The sequence below is a fragment of the Alosa alosa genome, chromosome 23, assembly GCF_017589495.1.
Source record: "Alosa alosa isolate M-15738 ecotype Scorff River chromosome 23, AALO_Geno_1.1, whole genome shotgun sequence".
NCBI classification, from domain to species: Eukaryota; Metazoa; Chordata; class Actinopteri; order Clupeiformes; family Clupeidae; genus Alosa; species Alosa alosa.
The window spans coordinates 7223555-7248515 of NC_063211.1; the positions used below are offsets into that span (position 1 = coordinate 7223555).

The following is a 24961-nucleotide window of genomic DNA, read 5'->3' on the forward strand; positions in this document are numbered from 1 at the left end:
ATATATATATATAATTATATATATATAGACATGTATATACACACACACATTAGGGCTTAATTATATATTGCTTAATTATATATAACTATATATATATATAATTATATATATATAGACATGTATATACACACACACATTAGGGCTTACATGGATATAGATGCTATGGTACACTGCAGTGGCACTCTAGTTAGAGAAAATTATGTGGTGTTGAGCTCTGCATTGTATACCACATGAATATCAGGGAACCCTGTGTTGCGCCCAGTTACAGGTCCAGTACTGTTCATCAGAGTATGATGGCAAAAATGATTTGTTCCACCTCTCTGAGAGATATCATGGGGGATGTGTTCTGGCTCTTCCAGAAAGGATGGTTGTTCTGAAGAGTGAATAAAGTATTGAAATCCTCATCCAGAAGCTAGTTATGTCAGTGACAGGTTATGGGTCTCAGTGACCATTGGGCACAAACTCATTTGGGTCTCAGTGACCATTGGGCGCAAACTCATTTGAAGCTCCAAGAATACATGTATTGTGCAACTGTAGTGATTTTAGGAGCCATACTTGAGAAGGTATAGGTATTGCTGATATATATCTTGTAAAAATAATTATTCAGAAAGCCCAAATTCCTGCTTCGTGGGTTTCTAAACACATCTCATAATCCCATCTCAAACATGTCTCATCATTTTCAGATAGATGATACCGTATTTCTGTGTGTGGTGCAGACCTGGCATGTGAAAAGCTTTAGATGCAGTGGATGTGATAAAGAGGGCAGCCATTTTTCCTCTCGGAGTGTTATGTAATGGCCTCAGCCGTGTTTTGTGTATTTCTGAAATCCATTGGAGCTGTGTGCTGAGGAATGCCCAACATTCTCCCCTGCTGCTCCCACGAGATTCATCTGAAGAGCATGCAGTACAGTACAAGAGCGAGGGAGGGAGAGAGAGAAGAAAAGAGAGAGAAAGAGCAAGAGGACAGAGGCAGAGAGAGTGAGAGAGGGAAGAAGGAGGAGTGATGGGAAGCAATGTCACTGCAGTCGAGTCTAGTTTACATTGTATGCTTTGAGAATCCGTGTATTTTGATCAGACCCTGATCTTGTCTCAGATCAGCAAAACTGGCAAGACACTATCAAATATTATATCACTCCACAGTATCGCACCAAGACACTATCAAATATTATATCACTCCACAGTATCGCACCAAGACACTATCAAATATTATATCACTCCACAGTATCGCACCAAGACACTATCAAATATTATATCACTCCACAGTATCGCACCAAGACACTATCAAATATTATATCACTCCACAGTATCGCACCAAGACACTATCAAATATTATATCACTCCACAGTATCGCACCACAGCTTGTTTTTCACCGCTTCCTGTTTGCCTCTCAGAAACTCTTGTGTATAGCCTACTCGTTTAACATCTCTGCTGCCCACACTGTGTAGAGGTAGGAAAAAGCAGTGTGTGTAGAGGCAGGAAAAAGCAGTGTGTGTAGAGGCAGGAAAAAGCTGTGTGTGTCTAGCGGTGCTGCTCTTTGTATTCTCTGTATGCACCACAGAGGTGAAATTCATGAACAGAGCCGGTGGTCTGTGGAGCAAGGCAAACCTTATTGATCTTGTACTTCAGTAATGACACAGACTGAAGGAGATAAGCCCTCGTGCCAAACACATCCCTGCAGAAAAGAGGACTTAGAAGAAGGGGGTTGTGTAGAGCCACAGTGTGCCTCAGGAGAGGGGAGGTCTGGGCCGAGCTGGCTGCCGTGCTGGTGTACGGTGTCACTACTGTGGAGTGGGCCTGATTAAAGTTTGATCAGCCTGTGGTCTGAGGCTCCAGCACCCCTCGGTTCACCCTCGTCTTTGGCTAGCAGCCATGACAGAGCATGTAGCTAATGCTCACTACACGCTCAGGGTCATCTCCATTCATACCAGCTGTCATAGCACCCTGCAGGGGACACTAGAAGGGAACGCAGGAGAGAGAGAGGGAGACAGAGAGAGAGGTTTTTTTTTTTTTTTTTTTTTCATTATAATGACTGACTTAGTCATGATTGAGCTATTTGCTAATATATGTTTATGCTTCATTTATATTCAAAGGCAATGGCATAGTTCCTAAGCAACAGTTTGTGTGCTTTGTTTAGAGGCACGAATTTGAAATGGCAGGCCTCACCAAATATGGAGTGCACTGTCTGCATGGGCCAGGGGCGGTCCTTTGTAGTTATGAATGAGGGCCTTCAGCACATGCAATTCAGATCTGCTGATGCATTATTGCTGTGGTTGCATAAACAGGCAACTACCACTGCGCTTAGATCTGCCTCAACAGAGTGGCGAGCCTGGCACTGTACTTCTGTCCCTAATAGCTGCTGTTTTAATGGCTGGTTCACCCTCCTTGGGGTTACGTTTGACCACAGCAGAGTAATCAACATTAAAGCACTGTTTTGTTTAGGACCGACTGGCCACCACACGGAACGCGACCATGGAGACCAAACCCTTTTTGGTGCGGTCCTCTGGGAGGCGCCAGGTGTGGCCATATGGCCTGGGGCCCTGTGGTTATGGCTGGGGGTGGCGGAGTGCCGGCCAGCTGAGAGGAGTAATGGATCATGGAGGCTCTGGGGGATCTGCTGCGACAGGGCTCATTGCTCTGGTGACCTCTGGGACTGAGAGTCTGGCAGAGGACCAGCAGAGATGGCGCATCAGTCACAGGACATACAAGGTCCTGGGAACAAGGAGGAGGAAGAGGGTGAACAAGAGATCACTGGATATTAAGCATTACCATACACACAATTAGCATTAGTATTAATTAGCATAATACAAAAATGAAATATTTTAGTCACATCAGGCACACCATTCATGTAGACCCAACAAGAATGTATTCAGCAACGGCCAATTTTTAGTTCAATTATGAACGTGATGCCTTCAGTCTGTTTTTATTTTATTACATTTTTATCTGAAGCCTTTGGGGTTTCTTTTACACCCTGAAGATAAAAGCACAAATTCCCCCAAATTAATTCTCCTACCAGACTCCCACCTGATTCATCTGAGCCTTCATCGATTCCTGAAGCCATTCTCTTCCTCAGGATTTCTCATTCTCTTCTCAGATTCATTTTGCATAATTCAGAGCAGAGTAGGCTAGACCCAGTGCCATTGGCTAGAACCTAGACCCAGTTCCATTGGCTAGACCCAGTGCCATTGTCTAAAAAGCCACATATTGTGTGTTTTTCATGCAATGTCCACTTCTAATTCAGCTCCTCATTTAAACAGCTCTCTCTCGCTCCCAGCTCTTTTGGTGTAGTACACTAGAACAATATTATAATGCACTCATTCGGTGTAGTATACTAGAACAATATTATAATGCAGTCATTTGCATCCCACTCTCCCGAGTATAAATAAAGGCTCTGACTTGCTTTTTTGCATTTTTGCCTCATCACTAGTTTGCAAAGGTGTGTGTATGGTTTTTCTAGCATGGCTCATCGCATGCTGTTGTAATTGGTTAGTCAGCTGTTAGTTTTATTTTGTTTTTTGTGGGACATCTCTCATTACAGCCTGGTGGATGTTTGAGGTCGGGGAGGAAGCACATGACTGTTTCCACAGGGCTCCTCATTAGTTCCCTGCGCCGAATGTCACAGCTCTCAGTTTATTTACAGGCATTCTGATGAAATGTTACACAATGTGTGGGGGCGAACAGGGTATGCTGAGGTGGCTTGGAACAAAAAATAGTCCAGATTGGGATTACCTTCTGATTGGTGATTTGTTTATTACCGACAGACTATTTTGATAAGGAAGTGCAGCTGGCTATAATTGCTGTTGACCCCACTTCTGTGATAACAGTTAGTTCCCTCTGGTTTCAGGATTTAAAGGGGAATGTGAAGTGATGGTCCAGTCTAAATAAAGCAAACCATGGGAATGATATGGTGATCAAAATAAAATAATTTTAAAATGGTAAATGTAGTAATTTATAGGTAACTGACCTCTGACATGTCAAGGACTTTTCCAGTTGGGTGGGCGGTTGAGTATATAGTCTTTGTAAGATGGCTTTTGGCCACTTACATCCAGCTCCTGTCCCTCGTTGTTGCTCTCTGCTCCATGTTTGCTGCTACTTGATGGCCTTGTACATATGTCAGTGTCTTGCTCTAAAGGTTTGGCGAGGACTGCACAGAAGACGGTGTAGCTGAAGGATGCCCTTGTCCAGACTAGAGGCACTGAAAAGGCCATTGTTTTTGTTGAAATTGTTCCGAGCGCTGTATTCCCAGTGTTCTAAAAGGGCTCTAAAAGGGCTTTTGTAAACCCGGCCGAGCCAGACGTGTCTTGTTTTGTCTTGTGCGGTGTTGTCTGTAGACGATGCATCTGTTCCATTCTCTGCACTAGAGCTGACGCAGGAAGCCCTTTGTCATTAACGGATTAGAAAGAGAATCTAGCAGCTCTGCCATACATGACATAACACATGTGTTATGTCATGTATGTTCAGTATTTCAGTGTCCACAACACATTTAAGGGTCAGTAAGGGTCGGGTCTTATGGACCCTTTCAAGAGAGTTCCATTATCAGCATCATAGTTGGCCCCACAAGACTTCCTTTTTAACATTCCATATGTTATCTTAATGCAGAGGAAGTAGATTGGGGCCCAAATAGAACGTTCAAGCATTGTTTTTGTTTACCTTGTTGAAAGGGTCTATATATCTGTTGTTTTGTTCTTCAAACTAAATATGGTGTATGACTCTTAGTATAGGGACTGTTCTTTTATCTTTTAGCCATATGACCTAATAAACGGGAATTAATGGGAATAAACTGGGAATTTTTAATATGGCAAGTTAGTCTATAACATGGAACTTAAATGTAGTGGACAAAACCCCATCTTGCAGCATAATATTAGTTAAAACAACCTGATTTATTGCAATTTCATTCAAATCTCTACCCTGCACATACGTCAATCACATGCACACAGCAATCAGCATAAGCTACTAGACATCAAGGAAACCTATAGTTCGTTCATGTGCATGGGAAAAAAATTCCCAGTGAAAACGTCATCTCATGTGGGAATAACTGGTGTGAAACTTTGTTTGTGAACAGAGTTGCCCAGTTATGGGCTTGTCGTCACTTTTATCCTCATTCAAATGGGTGTACTTCATTTTGCATAAGCTCTAACGGGACGATTAATAACCATATGCTAATATTGCCTGTCTGATTAAGATTGACAACTTTATAGGCCTACATGATCATAATCTATGAAGTTTGGGGTGTTATGTTATGTCATTATTTTTTATATATTTTCTTTTATTTGTTTTACCATTTTCTGGGATTCTGACTGGACAAAGTGATAAACAGTCAATGTTCCAACCAATCGGATTTTGTTGTTGAGCGTATATTGGGCATTTCAGTGGTTTCAATGTTGCTAGCTTAGCACGCTAGTAAACCATAGGGAGAGAATGGGATTCCCACTAGCATGCTAGCTAGCTTTACATGCTAAGCTAAGCGAAAATACGAACAAACAAATCATATTGCTTATTACGAAACAAAATGTTAATGTTTGTATATGAAACAGTTTGTATGAATTACCCAAAATTCCCAGTTAATTCCCTTAAATTCCCATTCATTCCCATAATTTCCTTTCATGAAAGTTTCCAATTTGGAATATTTCCAAAATTCCCAAGCTTAACTTCCCATGGAATTTTCCGGAAATGTTCCGCCCCTTTGCAGCCCTAGCTACTACAAAAACAGTGGTTGCTCTCGGCCATGTTCATGCTGTCATAGTTCTCAGAGGAAAAAGGTTGGAGACCCCTGATAAGTCCAGGCTGAGTGGAGGACAGCAGGACAGAAGGGGAGATTATAGGTGGTCGCAGATGCTGTTGACTATGGTCTCTCCATACCATATATCTAGGCTTTGCGCCTTCTTCCAAATGACTGTATTTGCAGGTTGTTGTTGACAATAGCCGCAGTCATGTTTGCTAATGGTTGAAATGTTCAATTAAATTGCGTCATTAGTAATGTTGCAGTTCCACACTGCCCAGGGGCCTCTCTGAAACATCCATACAAATGGACCCGCTTCATTAAATCCATAGCCATAATATCACTGTGGGTGAAGTCACATTTGTATAATGCCGTGCTGCGCACTGTGCAGTGTGGTGAAATGCCAAGTGTTTAAATGGCTGAATGGTGAAATGCATCTGTCCCTCGTCAAGCTTTATGTTGACCTACACAATTAAACTCTCCTCTCGGCTGCTGTGTTATTAGAGGTTTTTGGCACTCTGTTCTGCACAGACCATTTAGCATGTAGGGCAGTTCTGGGTAATGAAATCAATTCTATAGATGACGCAACAATACAGAGATGCTACTCAGCTTATTGTTTGCCACTAATTGTAATCACATAGTGGAAAATTGAGTTCAGCTCAGATAATGCCTGCTTTCTAGAGCTGTGTTAGTCTCATAACACTTGCCTGGGTTCCCCTCTGTTCTAGAGCTGTGTCAGTCTCATAACACTTGCCTGGGTTCCCCTCTGTTCTAGAGCTGTTTCAGTCTCATAACACCTGCCTGGGTTCCCCTCTGTTCTAGAGCTGTGTCAGTCTCATAACACTTGCCTGGGTTCCCCTCTGTTCTAGAGCTGTGTTAGTCTCATAACACCTGCCTGGGTTCCCCTCTGTTCTAGAGCTGTGTTAGTCTCATAACACCTGCCTGGGTTCCCCTCTGTTCTAGAGCTGTTTCAGTCTCATAACACCTACCTTGGTTCCCCTCTGTTTGAGAGTAATCGTTCCATATGTGCTGTTACTGTAGCTCTTGTAAGTACTTTCTGTTGAATTTCTCACATATATTTAGGGGCTTCAGGCTGGACCTTTAGTGATTAGTTGTTGGTTATGCATTTCTGTTCAATTGCTCCATACTGGCTGAGTAGTCAGTAAACTGAATACCCTATACTTAGCAGCAACCAAGCTGAGAGAGAGTCATTTCCCAAAGCCCATCACTGGCTTCTGCACCTAGCCTACAGGTATCCACAATGTTAACAAAGCTGTGGCAACTGCACCTACCTGACAGGTATTCACAATGTGAAGAAAGCTGTGGCAACTGCAACTAGCCTACAGTACAGGTGTTCACAATGTGAAGAAAGCTGTGGCAACTGCACCTAGCCTACAGTACAGGTGTTCACAATGTGAAGAAAGCTGTGGCAACTGCACCTACCTGACAGGTGTTCACAATGTGAAGATAGCAGTGGCAACTGCAACTAGCTAGCCTGGCGGGCCATCCTATATCATTGAAATGTATAGTCTGGAATCGAACCATTCACCTCGCTTAATCCAAGGGGCGGGCAGAGAATTGTCTTTCAAACTGCCTAGGCATGCAATAGGCCAGCTTCGACCATATCCATTATCCGGTCAGCAAAGCGGCAAATACATCCTTCTTCGAAAAGGAATGACTTAAGTGCATTGTGTTGCTCAACTTCAAGTCCAACTCCTCCAAAGTTGGCCAACGCCGATTCAAACAACCGCTCTTCGTTAAGCCATAGCCACCTTCCTTGTTGTTCACCGTCGCAGGACTGTCGTTATCCTGTTAAGCCCGCCTTAAGACTCTCTAACAAAATAGAGAGCTGTGATTGGATGACGTCCACGGCGTCAGCCAATAGAAATCCCTATGGTTTGATACTAGACGTACTGTACAGGCTGAGCAAATTAATTTGCCGCCGCTAGGGTGCGTCTAGATTTCTAGGCTAGCAACTAGCCTACAGTACAGGTATTCACATTGTGAAGATAGCTGTGGCAACTGCACCTAGCCTACAGGTATTCACATTGTGAAGTTAGCCGTGGCAACTGCACCTAGCCTACAGGTGTTCACATTGTGAAGAAAGCTGTGAAACCAGAGAAATTGGAAACAAGCTTGTAACGTGTAATCCCCCTCCCTGTACACACAGAATAGAGTAGTAGGGAGAGGAGGTCGGCAGCTGGACACGGGCACCCAGAGCAGGGTCTAGTCTGTTAGTGAGGTATAGTGGTGACCACAGAGGCCCTAGTGACAAGTCTGTCCCTCCTGTCTCCCATCACTCCACAGCTATTCTGTGCGTTGTTACCCCTAAAGAGGCCGGTAATGCTAAACCGAAACTATAACCTCTGGGCTCAGTTACTACTCACAGGGGACATGGGCACAGTTTATACTGTGGTATGGGAGAACAGGTTATATATATTTTCGGTAAGACTTTATATTAAGGTACACATATTCACCATTAACTGATAAAAAGGCCAATATGGTAATAATATATGTGTCAGTAAGCAGCTAGTTTATGGTGAATATGTGTACTGTATATGAAGTGTATAATATGTGTACATATTTTCAATCCATGCCTTTTGAAGATATCTTTTTTGTGATGAATGTGATCAGATTTATATAATGGTCACATGTAAGAGTGAGTAGAATGGTCTGTGTGTAACGTTAGACAGTGTCGTCAGTGATAATGTAGGTATCCGATGTGACAGTGTTATTGCAGAACTAAGACAGTCGTCAGTGATAGTGTAGGTATCTGATGTGTATTAGAGAACCACGACAGCGTCAGATTTGTTTGTACAGTCACTCAGAAATGTGAGCATATACCCCCCACCACATTTATTCAGACCATTACCCCACACACACACACACACACACACCATTACACTATACCCCCCAAACACACACACCATACTCACACACCCCATTTCTCCCCACCATACACACCAACCCGCCCCCCCTCCACACACACACACACACCATTTCATCCCCCCCAAACCCCAAAAAACACTCCCCACACACACACAGGTACACCCCCTTCTCCCACATATGACAATAAACTACTTGAACTTAAACTTGAAGGTATGAGTTGTGTAGAAAACAGTGTAGTTCTCTTGTGCAGTTTTACAGTGTGATTACGGTGTGGTATGTACGTAACATTCTTAGTCCTGTCTCAGCTGGTCCTGTCTGCTACATAACGTTCTCATACAGCACAGTTAGTCCTGTCTCAGCTGGTCCTGTCTGCGTACGTAGCGTTCTCATACAGCACAGTTAGTCATGTATCAGCTGGTCCTGTCTGCTACGTAACATTCTCATACAGCACAGTTAGTCCTGTCTCAGCTGTCCTGTCTGCGTACGTAACGTTCTTATACAGCACAGTTAGTCCTGTCTCAGCTGTCCTGTCTGCGTACGTAACGTTCTTATACAGCACAGTTAGTCCTGTCTCAGCTGTCCTGTCTGCTTATGTAACATTCTTATACAGCACAGTTAGTCCTGTCTCAGCTGTCCTGTCTGCGTACGTAACGTTCTTATACAGCACAGTTAGTCCTGTCTCAGCTGGTCCTGTCTGCTTATGTAACGTTCTTATACAGCACAGTTAGTCCTGTCTCAGCTGGTCCTGTCTGCTTATGTAACATTCTTATACAGCACAGTTAGTCCTGTCTCAGCTGTCCTGTCTGCTTATGTAACATTCTTATACAGCACAGTTAGTCCTGTCTCAGCTGTCCTGTCTGCTTATGTAACATTCTTATACAGCACAGTTAGTCCTGTCTCAGCTGGTCCTGTCTGCTTATGTAACGTTCTTATACAGCACAGTTAGTCCTGTCTCAGCTGGTCCTGTCTGGGGGCCGGTCTCAGCTGGTCCTGTCCTGGGCCGGGCAGCTCCTTGGAGAGCAGGCGAACGCATCTCCTTAGCTCCGTCAGCACTCCGCCCCTGTGCTTTCACTGGGGCTTGTGATGGCTCGCGCGGCCGCTGTACAGAGTGTTCCGAGAGAGTGGTGAGAGAGAACGCAGTCACCCCAGCCGCCCGTCCCCATTGTCCTCCCCAAGAACAAAGGAACCCTTGAGAACCCCTGAGTCCAGACATGAAAGTAGCCGTCAGGGCAGTTAAGTCACAGGGGGAACAGGGAGTTTTCAGTTGTGTAGACAGCTCAGGTTTCTTCCTGGAATACGGGACTTTTTCCTTGTCACAGTTGTCATATGCCGTGTTTGTAGGGGGTTAAGGGTTAACCCTGCCAGTCTTCTGGTTGTTGTGTTCCTTAAACCTTATATATATATATATATATGTGTGTGTGTGTGTGTGTGTGTGTGTGTGTGTGTGTGTGTGTGTGTGTATATATATATATATACTGTATATATGTATATATATATATACATATACTACTAAGTATTTCTGATATGTTACTGATTGGATCATAAACAGCCACAGCAATGAAGAGGAATGACTGATAATGATTGACTCTTCTCTATTATTGTGTTACATGCTCCAAATGTAAAGCACTTTGAGCTGCATTCTGTGTATGAAAGGTGTTATACAAATAAAGCTTATTATTATTATTATTATTATTATTATTATTATTATTATTATTATATTATAGTTCCGACTCAGTGTTAGGTCAGTGTTAAGATGTGTTGTCCACTCCACTGCCTGCTTTTGGTTGTCATCCCAAAATGAGAGGCAAAGAAATGCAAACATGCAGGCACAAAACCATCTTGCTGATATGGATCCAAGTGTCAGTGCTGCCTTAGCACTTCATTTGTCCCAATGATGGACCGCGTTAAAGGGAGGATGCAGCAGCAGGAGGTGGTGCTAAGCATGTGAGAGCATCTTGCAACGTTTTTGACTATTTAAATTCCATCTTGCTCAGAGGCACTGTTTTCCATAACCAACATTACAATTATCCCTTAAAACCCCAAATGTCAAACAGTGCACTGCGCAACAGTTCATATTATTAAAGGTGCAAATCAGGTCGGGGGCACTAAATAGCACTGGTTCAGACGCTAGAGAGCCAGCACAATGTGAATGTCAGGCAGAATTTAGCCATGGATCTAAAGTAAGCCATTTGTGAAACTAGACCCTTTCAAATGTGTCCTGTCTCCCACTAGAGCCACAGCAAGAGTACTCATGCATCTAATTACAGGTGGGTTGGATGTCAGCACTGCAGAGGTGGAGAACAATAGGCTTTCCATCTGCACAGCTTCAGACACGGACCCATGGGAGTGGACCGTTCAGAGTCCTGTACTGCCCAGTCCCTGCCAATCACACCACGAATGAAAAAACCCTGAAATCAGCTTTCAAAACCCAACCATTATTAGCAGAAGGGAAGCCATCAAGAGTCAGACTTCTAATAGCCTATCTGATCACAGCGGTGACAACTTTATCAAGGTCAAATTGTTTGTTTTGTCTGACTTGTCACCGGGAGTATAAATCATTTGATCAGATTGGATAATTGTGAGCGGATGCAGGGAGATGGCCTGTCCGTCGCCTGTGGCGTCGGAGATAAGCAGTATGAGGACTGACCGTGGTGAGAGGAAAGGGAATAAAATGGCCGCCCGCCACACGCTGTCAGAGCCCTGTCAGTCAGGTGCTGCGTGCGCGCTCGCTCTGTGGAAACCTGGTGCGTTCTCTAGCCTCACACCTAGAATTAGCATATTAATAAAGTAGATTTCTACAGCCAATCTCCCTCTCCTCTGTGGTTTGGACAGAGGCCCTCTCACTTCGCTAAGGGAATTAGACGCATGCATGCCAGCAGGCAACGCAGGGATACAAAGAGACACCCACAGCCCCAGCAGTGGGGATGGCAGCTGAAAGACATGGTGTATTCTACATGCTCACTCAGTTGACCTAATGGATACTCCCACACACTCTAAAGAAATCCATCCACTTGTAACGATGCTCTAAATCTTACAGCAAGTTGGCCACTGATTGTGCTGCTTTTCAGGTGATTCATTTTAGAAATGTGGCACATGATCTTATGGAGCTTTCTGAAGTGAATACTTTGACAGCTTCGTAGCTCTTCATGTAAAGCTTGTTTAGAGATAGCCGTGATGGTCGGGGATCGAACCGACAACCACACACACACACACACACACACACACACACACATACACACACACACACACACACACACATATATCTGGATATACTTTGACAGCTTCGTAGCTCTTCATGTAAAGCTTGTTTAGAGATAGCCGTGAGCCATTGCACTCTTTATCTCACTCTGCAATGTGTCTGTTTTACAGGAGACAAAAGAGCTGGTGGCCATAAAGAAGTTCAAGGACAGTGAAGGTAAGAGGCTCTGTGTTTTTCTGATTTGTAGTTATAAAAGCATGTGAAAAACTCAATAAGTTTGTGGATTTATACTCTCAGTAGATTTATGATCATTCTCCTTTGCTCTGTTCAATAGAAATGTTGGAATTTTATAGGAACTACCGTATTGGAAACAACTCTGCACAAATGATACCACAGAGCAGATTTTAGTTTTTGTAAGACCATTTTAAAGCCCATTTTTCTTTATAGAGGTTCAGTACTTTCATATGTATTTCAGATAGATTTCATCATACTGTACAAATCAATCATATGGACCTACAGTATGGCTATTCTTTACGTGTAGTATGGTATTGGTTTAGATGAGACAAAATGGTATTGAGTGAATCTGATATCACTCACAATTCTCATTGGCACTTATCCAGTTTTTTTAAAGCTGTCCTAATTTCCTTTCCATTAATCCAACATGTCTTAACAAATCCATTCTAATTCCATGTGCAATACTTCCAACCTCTCAAATCTAGGGTTCTAGTTTGGCATCCGAGTGGAATACAGGGCCCTAATTTTAATGGATGGCAAAGCACAAAGTCTATCAACTAGCAAAGTTCTGATACATGAACTATATAACTATTGTGTGGTATGTTGGCGCATTGAGCTGACTAATCAGTGTTTGCTGTGAAGGCCTTGCCCATGCTGTTAAATTATCAAATTGATTTTGCCTGACTATTAAATTAGCCTTAATAAGACTTATCGCTTTGCCCATCGTTCAAAACAGGGCCCATAGTCTTACTGTGCCAGTAGCATCATTTCCTGATATCACTCCTGAAGAGTCTTAGTCTCACTGTTTTGAGTGTGGATTTAGTCGTTTTTTGTGACTATGCATAAGCACCCTTAATGGTAATCTCCATCTAGTAAATAGATATTATTGTGTCCTCCTCTTCATTCAAGACATGTATGATAAGTGAAGAGAAGTCCAGTGCAGTAGCCATTGTTAAGACATGGTCTTGCGGTGGGTTATTTTTGTAGTACCGGTTGTAATTGGAAGCTTTTATGCATCAAAGAGCTATAGCAACATTACCAGACAGCTGGGATACAGCTATGTCCCCTTAAAGGTGTCATGTGTACTGTCCGCCAAAAAATCAATTCATACTCCACATTCCATAAAAGATGGGGGCAGTACACTTCCAGAAAGTGAGTTGGTCTACCCTAGAGTAACAACCGAGACACGTGTATTGCAGTTTGGCTGGCGGTTATGTTGCCCGCATACCGCCTCCCATGGCCGAAACTGGTATTATGACACCTGTCGGGCTGTGGCTAATAATTTAGCATGCTAATTCAGGTTGATGTCTCTGCAGCACTATACCATGTCATTTTTTTTAATGACGTAATCACCCTTATTTCTTCTCATTCTTTTGATGTGTGTAGCTCATTTTTTGGATATTTTTACCTCAATTCTTACACATGGCACCTTTAAGGCACAAAAGCAAATAGGAAGCAAATAAGTTTACTCTTCAGCGTTCCTAAATCAGTTAAAAGCCTTGGATATTTGTGATCAGTGATAACAATGTACACTAATACTTGATATGTACTCTGTAATGAGGGTCTGATTTAGTGTGTTGTGCCTTTTCTTCCAGAAAATGAGGAGGTTAAGGAGACAACGCTGCGTGAGCTTAAAATGCTCCGCACACTTAAGCAGGAGAACATTGTGGAGCTGAAGGAGGCCTTCAGGAGGAGAGGGAAACTCTACCTGGTGTTTGAATATGTCGAAAAGGTCAGTGCATCATAACTGGTTATTTTTTTCGCACCCCAGATCTTTGTGCAAGGGTAAAGCTTTGCGGCAAATCAGGAAAACAACCGCACATCTTCAAAGTATAAAAATAACGCTCTGCCATAATTTGATAGAATAATTGTTATTGTGTCTCTGTGTATTTAAATTCATTAAGTGATCATTTAAAGGTACACTATGCAAATTCATTAAGTGATAATTTAAAGGTACACTATGCAAGATTTTCACCTTTACGAAGCCAATTTGATGGTAAACAAACTTGTAATAGGCGAATCGTTTACTTAGCATGCGCTATACAGCAGATGTAGCGAGTCACTACCGAGAAAACCAGCCATGCAACTTCAAGAACGGCGGCACGACAAATCTCGCGAGAATCGTGAAACATTACCTTCTCACTAGATAAAGCTCTTTGGAGATAGTTTTTGCCTGTTGTTAGTCCTTCACCTCTACAACAAAACATTTTCATTGTGTACAGGGGGGATAAGTCACAAGAAGATTGCTATTTACAACAGCAGAGTAAAATATAATATTGTGTCTCTAGAGGGAGCTCTACAGTTGCCAAAAATACCTAAACCTGCATAGTGTACCTTTAATCAGTTATGTATGACACTGCCAGTGTGACCATGCGTTGTCCCGATTGTGACCTGCTGTAGAATATGCTGGAACTACTGGAGGAACAGCCCAATGGCGTCCCTCCAGAGAAAGTACGCAACTACATCTACCAGCTGATAAAGGCAATCCACTGGTGCCATAAGAATGACATTGTCCACAGAGGTAAGAAGCTTGTTAAAGGTAACTAAAACTATGTAACTAAAACTGGAGACATGCTATTTTGATGTTGCTTTTTTTCCTGCATTTTAATGCATTATGTAAAGATCCATTGTCATAGCCATCATAGGGAATTGTATTTGGATTTGGATTGTGAAAATGGCTAAAAAGGGTTTACCTTCGTTCGTTGATGGACTTCCAGCCATCCTGTGCTTGGTGTACTTCACAATGTATTTTTATGCAGTTTTGGAAATGATCTCTATTTCCCCAGATATCAAACCAGAGAATCTCCTCATCAGTTCCAACGATGTTCTGAAGCTATGTGATTTTGGTAAGTTGAATATGTGTGTGTGTGTGTGTACAGTAAGTGACATAGTATAAGTATATATACTCTTTTGATCCCGTGAGGAAAATTTGGTCTCTGTATTCCCAATCCGTGAATTAGTGAAAAACACTCAAACACTCAGCACACAGTGAAGCACACACTAATCCTGGCACAGTGAGCTGCCTGCATCAACAGCTTCAGCCGTTCCTACTGGTCGGGGTTCGAACTGGCAACCCTCCGGTTACAAGTCCGAAGTGCTAACCAGTAGGCCACGGCTGCCCCTGTGAACTGGACACAGCTCTATCATGACTCAGTGGCCTTCTGTGTTTTCAGTCTCACACCCCAGACTGCCAGTGCGTCATTATCCTTCATGAACACTCTCACTCTCACACACACACACACACACACACACACACACACTCACACAGAGAGTTTGAGCCACCATTGTGTTATTCTCAATGCCTCCCACGTCGGACTCCCCAACCAAGTGCACTACCTACACCATCACAGCACCAACAGTGGCATGGTGCCATGGATAGAGCTATTGTCCTGATATTGGGACGTTAATTCGTCCTTTAGAGCATCTTTCCTCAGGTGCTGGATGGATAACCAATATGTTTTGTCCTGCAGCTAGACGCTAATAACTTAGGTTAGTGATTGCATGCTGATCATCTAATGCCCTAATCAATGGCTATTCGATTTCCGGATAATCACAGTAGAAGTCAGTTGATAACATGGACGCATTCTGCTGTACTCCATCTGCCAGAAAATAAATATCCTCGTTGTTCTAAAAGCTCTTTTTTCTAAGCTGTATTTATAGCAACCGTTCACACATTGTTGACAAGATGGGAAGGGGAGGTTGACTCATATCACTTCTTGCAACTCACAGAACACAGAAGACAAACTCCGGCCTCCACTGGCTGTGGTTTTGACAGTGACTGTTCAACACGTTCCTTATTTGTGATCTGTCTTTCTCCCAGTAACACTCTACACTCGTTCCACTCTTTGCAGGCTTTGCACGTAATCTCTCCGAGGGCAATGACGCCAACTACACGGAGTATGTGGCCACCCGTTGGTACCGCTCGCCAGAGCTCCTGCTGGGGTAAGAGCGCCATGCCATTTCCCTTTCTCCCTCCTCCTGATTGGACGGTCTAATCCTGCCACCCGGACTTGCAGCATGCCATGTCTGCTCTGAATTAATTTATCACAGAGTTGTAAAGCTCAGGTCAGTTAAAATGGTCATCCATCTGAAAATATTCAAGTTTAAGGCGCAGTCAAGGATTTCACAGGAAGTTGCGTTCGTTTGCATGTTTACATTTATTAGCAGATACTTTTGTGCAAAAAAAACGTACATTATTTAACCATATATCAAATGACACATGCCAGAGAGGTAACTCACTCCTACCTTCAGGATTCCCAGAGAAATATCATGCAGGGTTTCATTTCTGCTTTGGGGGACAGGCTGCCCCCACTTTGTTTGCTTCCCGCTTTCAGAGCCTGGGCTGCCCACAGAGACCGGGTTTTTTTTATAGTGTACTCACAGAATGGGCAGCTAGCGGCTGTGTGGAAATGATCACTGAATGTGACAAAAAATGTTATGGGCTTAGAATCGTGTAAAATCCCTGACTTTTAAGGCAGAGAAATTATTCCTTAAAAAATTACACAAACCAATTAACCAATTACCAAAATAGTTGGCGATGAATTTAACAGTTGCCAACTAATCGATACATAGGTACATAGCTCATATAGCTGTGGTACAACTGGCCGATCGGATTAAGACCCAGAGATGTGGGCCTGATGTCAGTAGCGTGTGGAGCAGATGTGGTCCAGTTTTAGAGTAATGTATTAATGTAAATGCCATGTTGTGCTCCTCATCTTACTCCCTTGAAGGAGTAGTGCTTTGCAACACGTGGCAGAGAGGTGGGATGAGTGTGTCATGTGAGGACTCTACTGAGCTTGTGAGACACTAAAATCAGGGGAAGGTTGAAAACGTTCTTTTGAGCTTGCCGACATTTTATCGTTTATATTTTTCGCACCACCTCCCTACTGAATACGTAAATAAACAGAGGCATTTTTATCTTTCTTTTTTTCTTACTCTTTCCTTTTCTTTCTCTCTTTCTGTCATTTTTCTTTCTCTCTCTCACTGTCTCAGTGTCTTTGAAAATGTTTGGCATTTAAATTCCGCCCACGCAAATATTCTCTGCCTTCGTCTCAGCCTCTCCGCTCAAATATGTGTCTTCCAAACGCCTCTCATTCTCTCTTCCCCCTTCCTTCCTTCCTTCTCTCTCTCTCTCTCTGTCTCTCTCTCTTTGCTCTCTCGCTCTTTCTCACTCTTTATCTGTTACCCCTTCTGTCTGTTGAATCTCACCCTCCCTCTGCTGGCTCATCCCTGTCCTTAGACTGATTTGGTGTGCATTGATCCATCATGTCTCTGCAGTCACTCAGTTCCACTGCCAGGCTGGAATGCTTTGATCTGAGTCCTCAGTCAGATTGGAAATAAGAGATTCATAGAGTGGCCTTCTGTCTGCGAGGGTTACGTATCATCCAGCAACAATGTAAAGAGAATTTTGGAAAGAAAATTATCTCATATCTTAACAGCCTAAGGGAGTGTAACTGTTTCGTTTTCTTTTTTAGTCTTAAAAATAAAAACATTGGCTTTGGCTAAAAATGCATCAGCCAAATGTAATGTAATGTAAAAATTAAACATGGTAAAAAAATATTCTGAAATTAAAATAATGAGTTTGGATCAGTTTGGAAGACATCATAAAATAACTATATTTTCTTGGCAAGAAAAATTACACTGAACATCTGGCGACAGATGCACACACATACCACATACCGGCCCAAGTGCCCACGGGGAACTGGGTTTGAGTCCGACCCGGGTCATTTCCTGACCCCATCCCATCTCTCTCTCCCACTCGCTTGCTGTCCCTGTCTTTACTTTTCTGCCATTATAAAGGCAAAACCCCAAAAAATACACTTTAAAAAAAGATATAATCTCTGACATAATGAATGATCTGTTCTTCCTGATCTCACTGTTCCCATCTCTCTCCTCTAGCGCCCCCTACGGGAAGGCTGTGGACATGTGGTCGGTGGGCTGCATCCTGGGGGAGCTCAGTGATGGCCAGCCCCTGTTCCCAGGTGAAAGTGAGATCGACCAGCTCTTCACCATCCAGAAGGTTTTGGGTCCGCTGCCTCCAGAGCAGATGAAGCTCTTCTACAACAACTCACGCTTCCACGGCATGCGGGTGGGTCCTGACCACTTCTCCTCCTCTCCTCTCTTCTTCTCTTTCTCTCCTCTATGCTCTCTCTCTTACACGACATGCGGGTGGGTCCTGACCACTTCTCCTCCTCTCCTCTCTTCTTCTCTTCCTCTCCTCTATGCTCTCTCTCTTACACGGCATGTGGGTAGGTCCTGACAACTTCTCTTCCTCTCCTCTCTTCCTCTCCTCCATGCTCTCTCTCTTCCTCTCTTCCATGTTCCCGATGGATCTACTCCTCTCTCCCATGCATGCTCCCTCTCTTCCTCTCTTCCATGTTCCCTCTCTTCCTTTCCTCCTCTCCTCCATGCTCTCTCTTCCTCCCTCTCTTTTCCTCTCCTCCAAGCCCCCTCTCTTCCTCTCTTCCAGGTTCCCTCTCTTCCTCTCCTCCTCTCCTCCATGCTCTCTCTCTTCCTCCTCTCTTCCTCTCCTCCATGCTCTCTCTCTTCCTCCTCTCTTCCTCTCCTCCATGCTCCCTCTCTCCCTCCCTCTGTCTGCTTGGTCTTGTCGTGTCCTTCTCTTCCCTGGTCTTCGTGGCTCGGCTCCCAGCTGGTGACTCACTGTAGAGCTGCTGAGCTCTCTGCCACCACCTCTCTCCCTTTCTCTCTCTCTCTCTCTCTCTCTCCCTGTGCAACACACCACTTCTCTCTTTTCTCTCTCTCTCTCTCTCTCTCTCCTGTGCAACACACCACTTCTCTCTCTTTCTCTATATTTCTCTCTGCAACACGCCACTTTCCACTTCTCTCTCTCCCTCTCTCTCTCTCTCTCTCTCTCAGACATATCCCCTTTCCTTCTCTCTTTCTCTCTCCTCACTCCTTCTCTCTCTCCTCTCTTTCTCTTTGTCTCTCCTCTTTCCTTCTCTCTCTCTTTGTCTCTCTCTCCCTCCCTCTCACTACTTGGTTTGTATTTGCCTTTCTGTTTCTCTCTCCACCTCTCTCTTTCTCTCTCTCTCTCTTTCTCTCACTCTCTCTCTCTATAACACACCAGTTCTCTCTCTACACCTCCCTAACACACACGCATTACTCATTTCAGTAGAAATCATTCTAAATACATTGAAAGGCCGCACTTACTCTATAGTGAGTAAGCTTTGTTTATGCCTGTGGAAGAATAATATTTTAAGAAACCTTTGCAAGTCTACTGGCTGTGGGTTTCTTTTCTTCACTCTGAAAATAGATGAGAGTCCTCCCTAATTAACCCTGACAGGTGGGATAATAATTAACACCCTGTGATTGAGCCCAAAATGTTAATCACTTCAACTGGAACATTCAGTAGCACTATTTAGTCATAATCTATGCCTGTGTGAAAACAATAGCTTAGCATTTCAGGTTTGTAACTTTGTGGTTTCCTGTGTGTGTGTGTGTGTGTGTGTGTGTGTGTGTGTGTGTGTGTGTGTGTGTATGTGTTTTAGTTCCCTTCAGTGAGTCATCCACAGACTCTGGAGAGACGGTACCTTGGCATCATCAGTGGAGGCTTGCTGGATCTAATGAAAGTACGGGCAACGTTCCCTCCATGGCACTGTGTCTAATCTTAAATCCTGAGTAGAAATACATCTCATCCTGACTCTATAACTCTTCCTCCTTTTCCTTGTTTACCTTTCTGTGGATCAGAGCTTGCTTCAGCTGAGCGCGTCAGAGAGGTTCCTGACGGAGCAGAGCCTGAACCATCAGGTGTTCCAAGCCCAGCGAGTCCTGGAGCGGCTCTTGCCCCCCTCCCCCACGCCGCCACGCTCCTCTAAGAGGAAGCCGTATCATGGAGACAACACCATACCCAGCAGGTTGGCACACAGCACACGATGCCCAGCAGACTCAGCACAAATATGATCCCCAACAGCTCAGCGCATTTAACATTAATTAGCCAGGGCATTCATCAGCGCACAATATCAGCACTTGCACAACAAGCAGCATTATCACTACAGTATAACCAGCATATTACTGTAGTGCACAGTGTTAGCTTATCACCCGGAGAGAAGAAATACTCTTTTCTGATTGACTGGTGGGGTGGCTATTAATTCTGAATATAACCTATGAAGTAGATCCGGTAAAAAAAGTTTAATCACTGTTCCATATCAATGCTTATGAATGGTAACTATAACAACCATAGTAGGATGACGGTTGAGTCTGGAAGCAGGCTTTGCAACAATGGAATCAACTGTAAACAAACTAACTGTCCATGCTATCGCTGTTAGGGCCAAAGAAAGCCGCATGTTTGCGCACATTAACCGCATACAACAGCATCAATGTGCAACACCAGCAGTTCAGTGTGTAAGACCGTTGTCCATGTCTCTGCCCCCCAATAGGAGTCATGCGGGTAAGAGCTCAGGCCACCGTCGCTCCAATGCCAAGGAGTGCTCGAGCCTGCCACGCCACGAGGACCTGCACCGCAGCAGCGACACCTTCCTAAACGGCAGTGGTCCGGCACCGGTCAGTCTGAGCCCCATCCTGCACCCCAAGAACTTCCAACAGACCCAGACGCTGAGCCGTTCCATCTCCAGCAGCAAAGACCTGGCCAACAACCCGCTCCCACACCTGCTCAGTCCCAAGGACATCAAGGGCAAGACGCACTTTGACTTCAACATCCCGCCGCCGCCCAACGTCACGGCCGCCACTAAGCCACCAGACGGACCGGGCACCAAGTACCTGAAGTCGGCCAGTCGTTCCCAGCAGCCGCAGCAGCAGCAGCAGGGCCGGCCGGTGGCGTTTGTGGAGGGCAAGAACAACACACTGCAGCCAGGTGAGAAGCGCAGTCGCCATGGCCACGTCCCGGTCGACCCCGCGTCCAACAAGAGCGGCGCCGCGTACCTCAGTTTGTCCAAGTCCCACGGGGGCAGCGGCGCTGGGCTGTCGCAGGGCCTGGGAGACGCCAAGTCCGTGGGCAACCTGAGCAGCGCGGGGCTTCTGCTGGACGAGCCGCCGCCGGGGCCTCCACGCTACTTCCCGGTCAGCTGCGTCGATCTGAACGCCGCGCCCGGCAGCCCGGCAACCCATCACACGTCTGACCGCTCCGGACACAGCCCCTCGTCCACGTCGGCGACCATCACCCGTGGCAACCCGCACCTGGAGAGCAGCACCCTCGACTCTCGTCGGCCCTCAACCCGTCACAAAGGCCCAGAGGAGGCGCGGGTGGTGGAGACTCTGGACCCAGGAGGGAGGCCGGGAGGAGGTGGGAGTGGGAGTGGCAGTCAAACTCACTCCCTGTCCACCCCCCACGAGTCCTTCCCCTACGGCCTGGGCTACACCAGCCCCTTCTCCTCGCAGCAGCGGCCACACCGCCACTCCATGTACGTGCGGCGGGAGCGCCACCGGCCGCACGGTCAGGAGGGGGCACTGGCAGTCGGTCAGGTGGCGCCCACACGCGCCAGCAGCCTGCAGATGCTCTCGCCACAGGTGCAGCACCGCACCCTCACACGCCACTCCGTGGGCTCCTCGCGCGAGGACTGCTCGGAAGACATCGCCAGGGTCAGTTCCCCTGCACACACAAGACAGGGTGGAGCAGACATCATCAGGGTCAGTCCCCCCACACAAACGATACAGGTTAGAGTACGGACGACATCACCAGGGTCAGTCCCCCCACACAAACGATACAGGCTAGAGTACGGACGACATCACCAGGGTCAGTCCCTCACACACACGATACAGGCTAGAGTACGGACGACATTATCAGGGTCAGTCCCCCCACACAAACAATACAGGCTAGAGTATGTCAGTTCCCACACAGATGAGACCGATGAGCAGGCCCCAGTCTTCATGTGTACATATCAGTCTGGTCAAAAGACATGTACTCAAAGTGACACACCAACACCCCTCAGAGGTCAGTTGTAGTTAAAATAGTCATAGTGTAGCAGGATGTAGCATGAGTGATATTAGCAGTAATTTCCCTAATTCCTGCAGAACCACCCGAACAACTCTAGTGTCATTGATTTGAGCAAAGTTTGAGCAAAATTTGTATCTTACTCTGTCATCCACTGTCTGTAGACAGCGCACGGAAATGTTAGATGAAGCTATTAGCATTAGCGCAGGGAAATGTTAGAGGAAGCTATTAGCATTAGCGCAGGGAAGCGTTAGAGGAAGCTATTAGCATTAGTGCAGGGAAGCGTTAGAGGAAGCTATTAGCATTAGCGCAGGGAAGTGTTAGAGGAAGCTACAGTATTAGCATTAGCGCAGGGAAGTGTAGGAAGCTATTAGCGTTATCTCCCTTTTTCTTAGTCAATTTAATTTCTGTGACTACTTATCAGCAGCACATTTGAGTGTCGAAATTTCTCAACACAACCCTGCCGAGCATTCCTTTGCTCTTGGGAAATTTCAAAATGCGCAACATCATTTTCACCTCCAGAGCCTCTCGCTGAGAAAAGTCGCCAAACAAACAACCTGCATCCATGTCTGACCTTGGTGATCCATGTCTGACCTTGGTGATCCATGTCTGACCTTGTTGTCTGTGATTTTTGTCTGTGTAAGAGGCGAGTCTGTGTTTCTCATTCAGTGTGACCCATGTTTCTGGGTTTCTCTGCATCTGTGACGTGACTTTGTTCCAGCTTGATTTGCTGTGTGACATTCCTCCCACAGAACGATCCGTCTCCAAAAGAGGCGACCCAAACACGCCCCCCCATCAAAGATTCCACGCGGGACAACACTGCCTCCTTTCATCCCCAGCGTTCAAAAAATGAGGTCTGACTCTGCCTTCCCTCCAACTGACCCCTAACCCCCCGGCCAACACCCTGGTCAGTTAGCCATCTATGAAAGATAGGCATATAAAATAGCCACCTATGAAAGAACACAGCCACTGCAGCCCCCCCTCCATTAATTCACAAAGCTTCACTAATTCTACGCCCTCGTTTTGATTAATATCCACTGGTTTCCTCATATTAGCAGTAAAGAGATAGTTCTCCCAGGAATGGGAGGTCTCCCATCTCCTGCCAGTCACCCTGTGGTGTTAACACCTATAAAAGACTGGCTTGTCAGCACTGCACAAATGAGTTATCTAGCAATATTTTAGGAAGGCCTGGTCCCTGTTCCCACTTAGTGTAGAGAAAAAGCCATGCTCTAATAGAAGAGACTATCCACTGCCCTCCTATTGTGTAATGGCTGATACGAAGATAAGTAGGGAACAGCTACTGACTGTTAAAAGTAGGGAACAGCTACTCTCTGTTATAAGTAGGGAACAGCTACTCTCTGGTTCATTTAGCACCCAGAGGAGTCCCAGCATACTTCACTCACTCAGTCTCAATGTGGATTATAAATGTTCTATCAGTGTGGTTCCACTTGTGAACAGTGCTCAAATATATTTACATGTAAGGTCTCACTTGTAGGTGTCGTGTTACTCTCTCTCTCTCTCTCTCTCTCTCTCTCTCTCTCTCTCTCTCTCTCTCTCTCCCTCTCTCTCTATCTCTCTCTCTCTCTCTCTATCTCTCTCTCTTAGCACTTCTCTATCCCTCTCTTTCTTCTTACTTTTCCTCCTTATTCCCCTTATCTTCCTTTTGGGGCATGCCAGACAGTCATTAGCCTGGTAGAGGGCAGCCAGTCTATGACATCCTGCCTTTATTGTCTGGCTGTGTGTGTGTGTCTGTGTGTGTGTGTGTGTGTGTCTGTGTCTGTGTCTGTGTCTGGCTGTGTGTGTATGTGTGTCTCTGGCTGTGTGTGTGTGTATGTGTGTGTGTGTGTGTGTGTGTGTGTGTGTGTGTGTGTGTGTGTGTGTGTGTGTGTGTGTGTGTGTGTGTGTGTGTGTGTGTGTGTGTGTGTCTGTGCCTGTGTCTGTGTCTGGCTGTGTGTGTATGTGTGTCTCTGGCTGTGTGTGTGTGTGTGTGTGTGTGTGTGTGTCTGGCTGTGTGTGTGTGTGTGTGTGTGTGTGTGTGTGTGTGTGTGTGTGTGTGTTTGGCTGTGTGTTTGAACAGGTGGGGATGTATCACGACCAACACCTTGAGGATGGAGGCACTTCCTCCAAGGAGAACCGCATCATGTACAGCGACTCAATGCCACGACGAGTAGGAAGCTTTTACCGAGGTGTGTGTGTGTGTGTACTGTATGTGTGTGTGTGTGTGTGTGTGTGTGTGTGTGTGTGTATGTGTGTGTGATGAGTAGGTAGCTTTTACCGAGGTGTGTGTGTGTGTGTACTGTATGTGTGTGTGTGTGTGTGTGTGTGTGTATGTGTGTGTGATGAGTAGGTAGCTTTTACTGAGTTGTGTGTGTGTGTGTGTACAAATGCTCTCAGACCCTCTCCTGCACTACAGATGCGGTGATTGGCAGGCTCTTTAACACCATTTTCTTTCCCTTCGGCAGTGCCATCCCCAAGGCCTGACAACTTCCACGATCCTACGGCTCCGGGTCGCGGGGTGCCCATGCCTGGCGACAACAGCGCCATGAGTAATCACTCCAAGCGGCAGACCACCTTCGAGCCGTGGTGCGTACGCCATCACCTTGAGTAATGTACTGGCCTGTAATTTGCAGAGCTATAAGAGGTGACAAGGTGTCATTGGAAAGCTGTAATTTGGACTTGGCTTAGAAAGTGCTGACTTATCACAGAGCGTTCAAGAAAGTAAAGCTCTACCTTAGTTCAAATAACTCCACTATCATCAGCATAAATGAGTGATTTTGTTCTAATACTTGTTTTTATAAAACAGGAATACACCTGAAACAATGGCCATGAATCCTCCGCCAGAGCCTCCAAAGCATAAAGAGAAACAGGGTTTCTTTAGAGCAATAAAGAAAAAGAAGAAGAAGTCACAAACGGTGGGTGTCGATCAACTGATTTGGGTCATCTTAGACCCCCAGCTTGATGTTATATATACTGGCTAGTCATACCCCTAGCTCATGCTCAACAGCAAAGCTACTGAA

At 45.2% G+C, this 24961-nt stretch overlaps 1 protein-coding gene across 6 annotated transcripts in view; it reads left to right on the forward strand.

Annotated features, from left to right (window-relative positions):
• The window catches only part of cdkl5 (cyclin-dependent kinase-like 5), a 36336-nt gene that overhangs the window by 4250 nt on the left and 7125 nt on the right, over positions 1–24961 (forward strand). For 3 of the 6 annotated variants that reach the window (XM_048234679.1, XM_048234682.1, XM_048234684.1), the window contains exons 3-15: positions 11974–12019; positions 13633–13769; positions 14438–14558; positions 14824–14883; positions 15889–15979; positions 17936–18125; positions 19546–19626; positions 19745–19911; positions 20434–21667; positions 22697–22798; positions 24022–24130; positions 24407–24527; positions 24748–24856. In XM_048234679.1, the coding sequence (XP_048090636.1) occupies positions 11974–12019; positions 13633–13769; positions 14438–14558; positions 14824–14883; positions 15889–15979; positions 17936–18125; positions 19546–19626; positions 19745–19911; positions 20434–21667; positions 22697–22798; positions 24022–24130; positions 24407–24527; positions 24748–24856 (2568 nt within the window). The remainder of the gene's footprint in view (positions 1–11973; positions 12020–13632; positions 13770–14437; positions 14559–14823; positions 14884–15888; positions 15980–17935; positions 18126–19545; positions 19627–19744; positions 19912–20433; positions 21668–22696; positions 22799–24021; positions 24131–24406; positions 24528–24747; positions 24857–24961) is intronic. The other 3 variants (XM_048234681.1, XM_048234683.1, XM_048234680.1) reach the window with 2 other exon arrangements.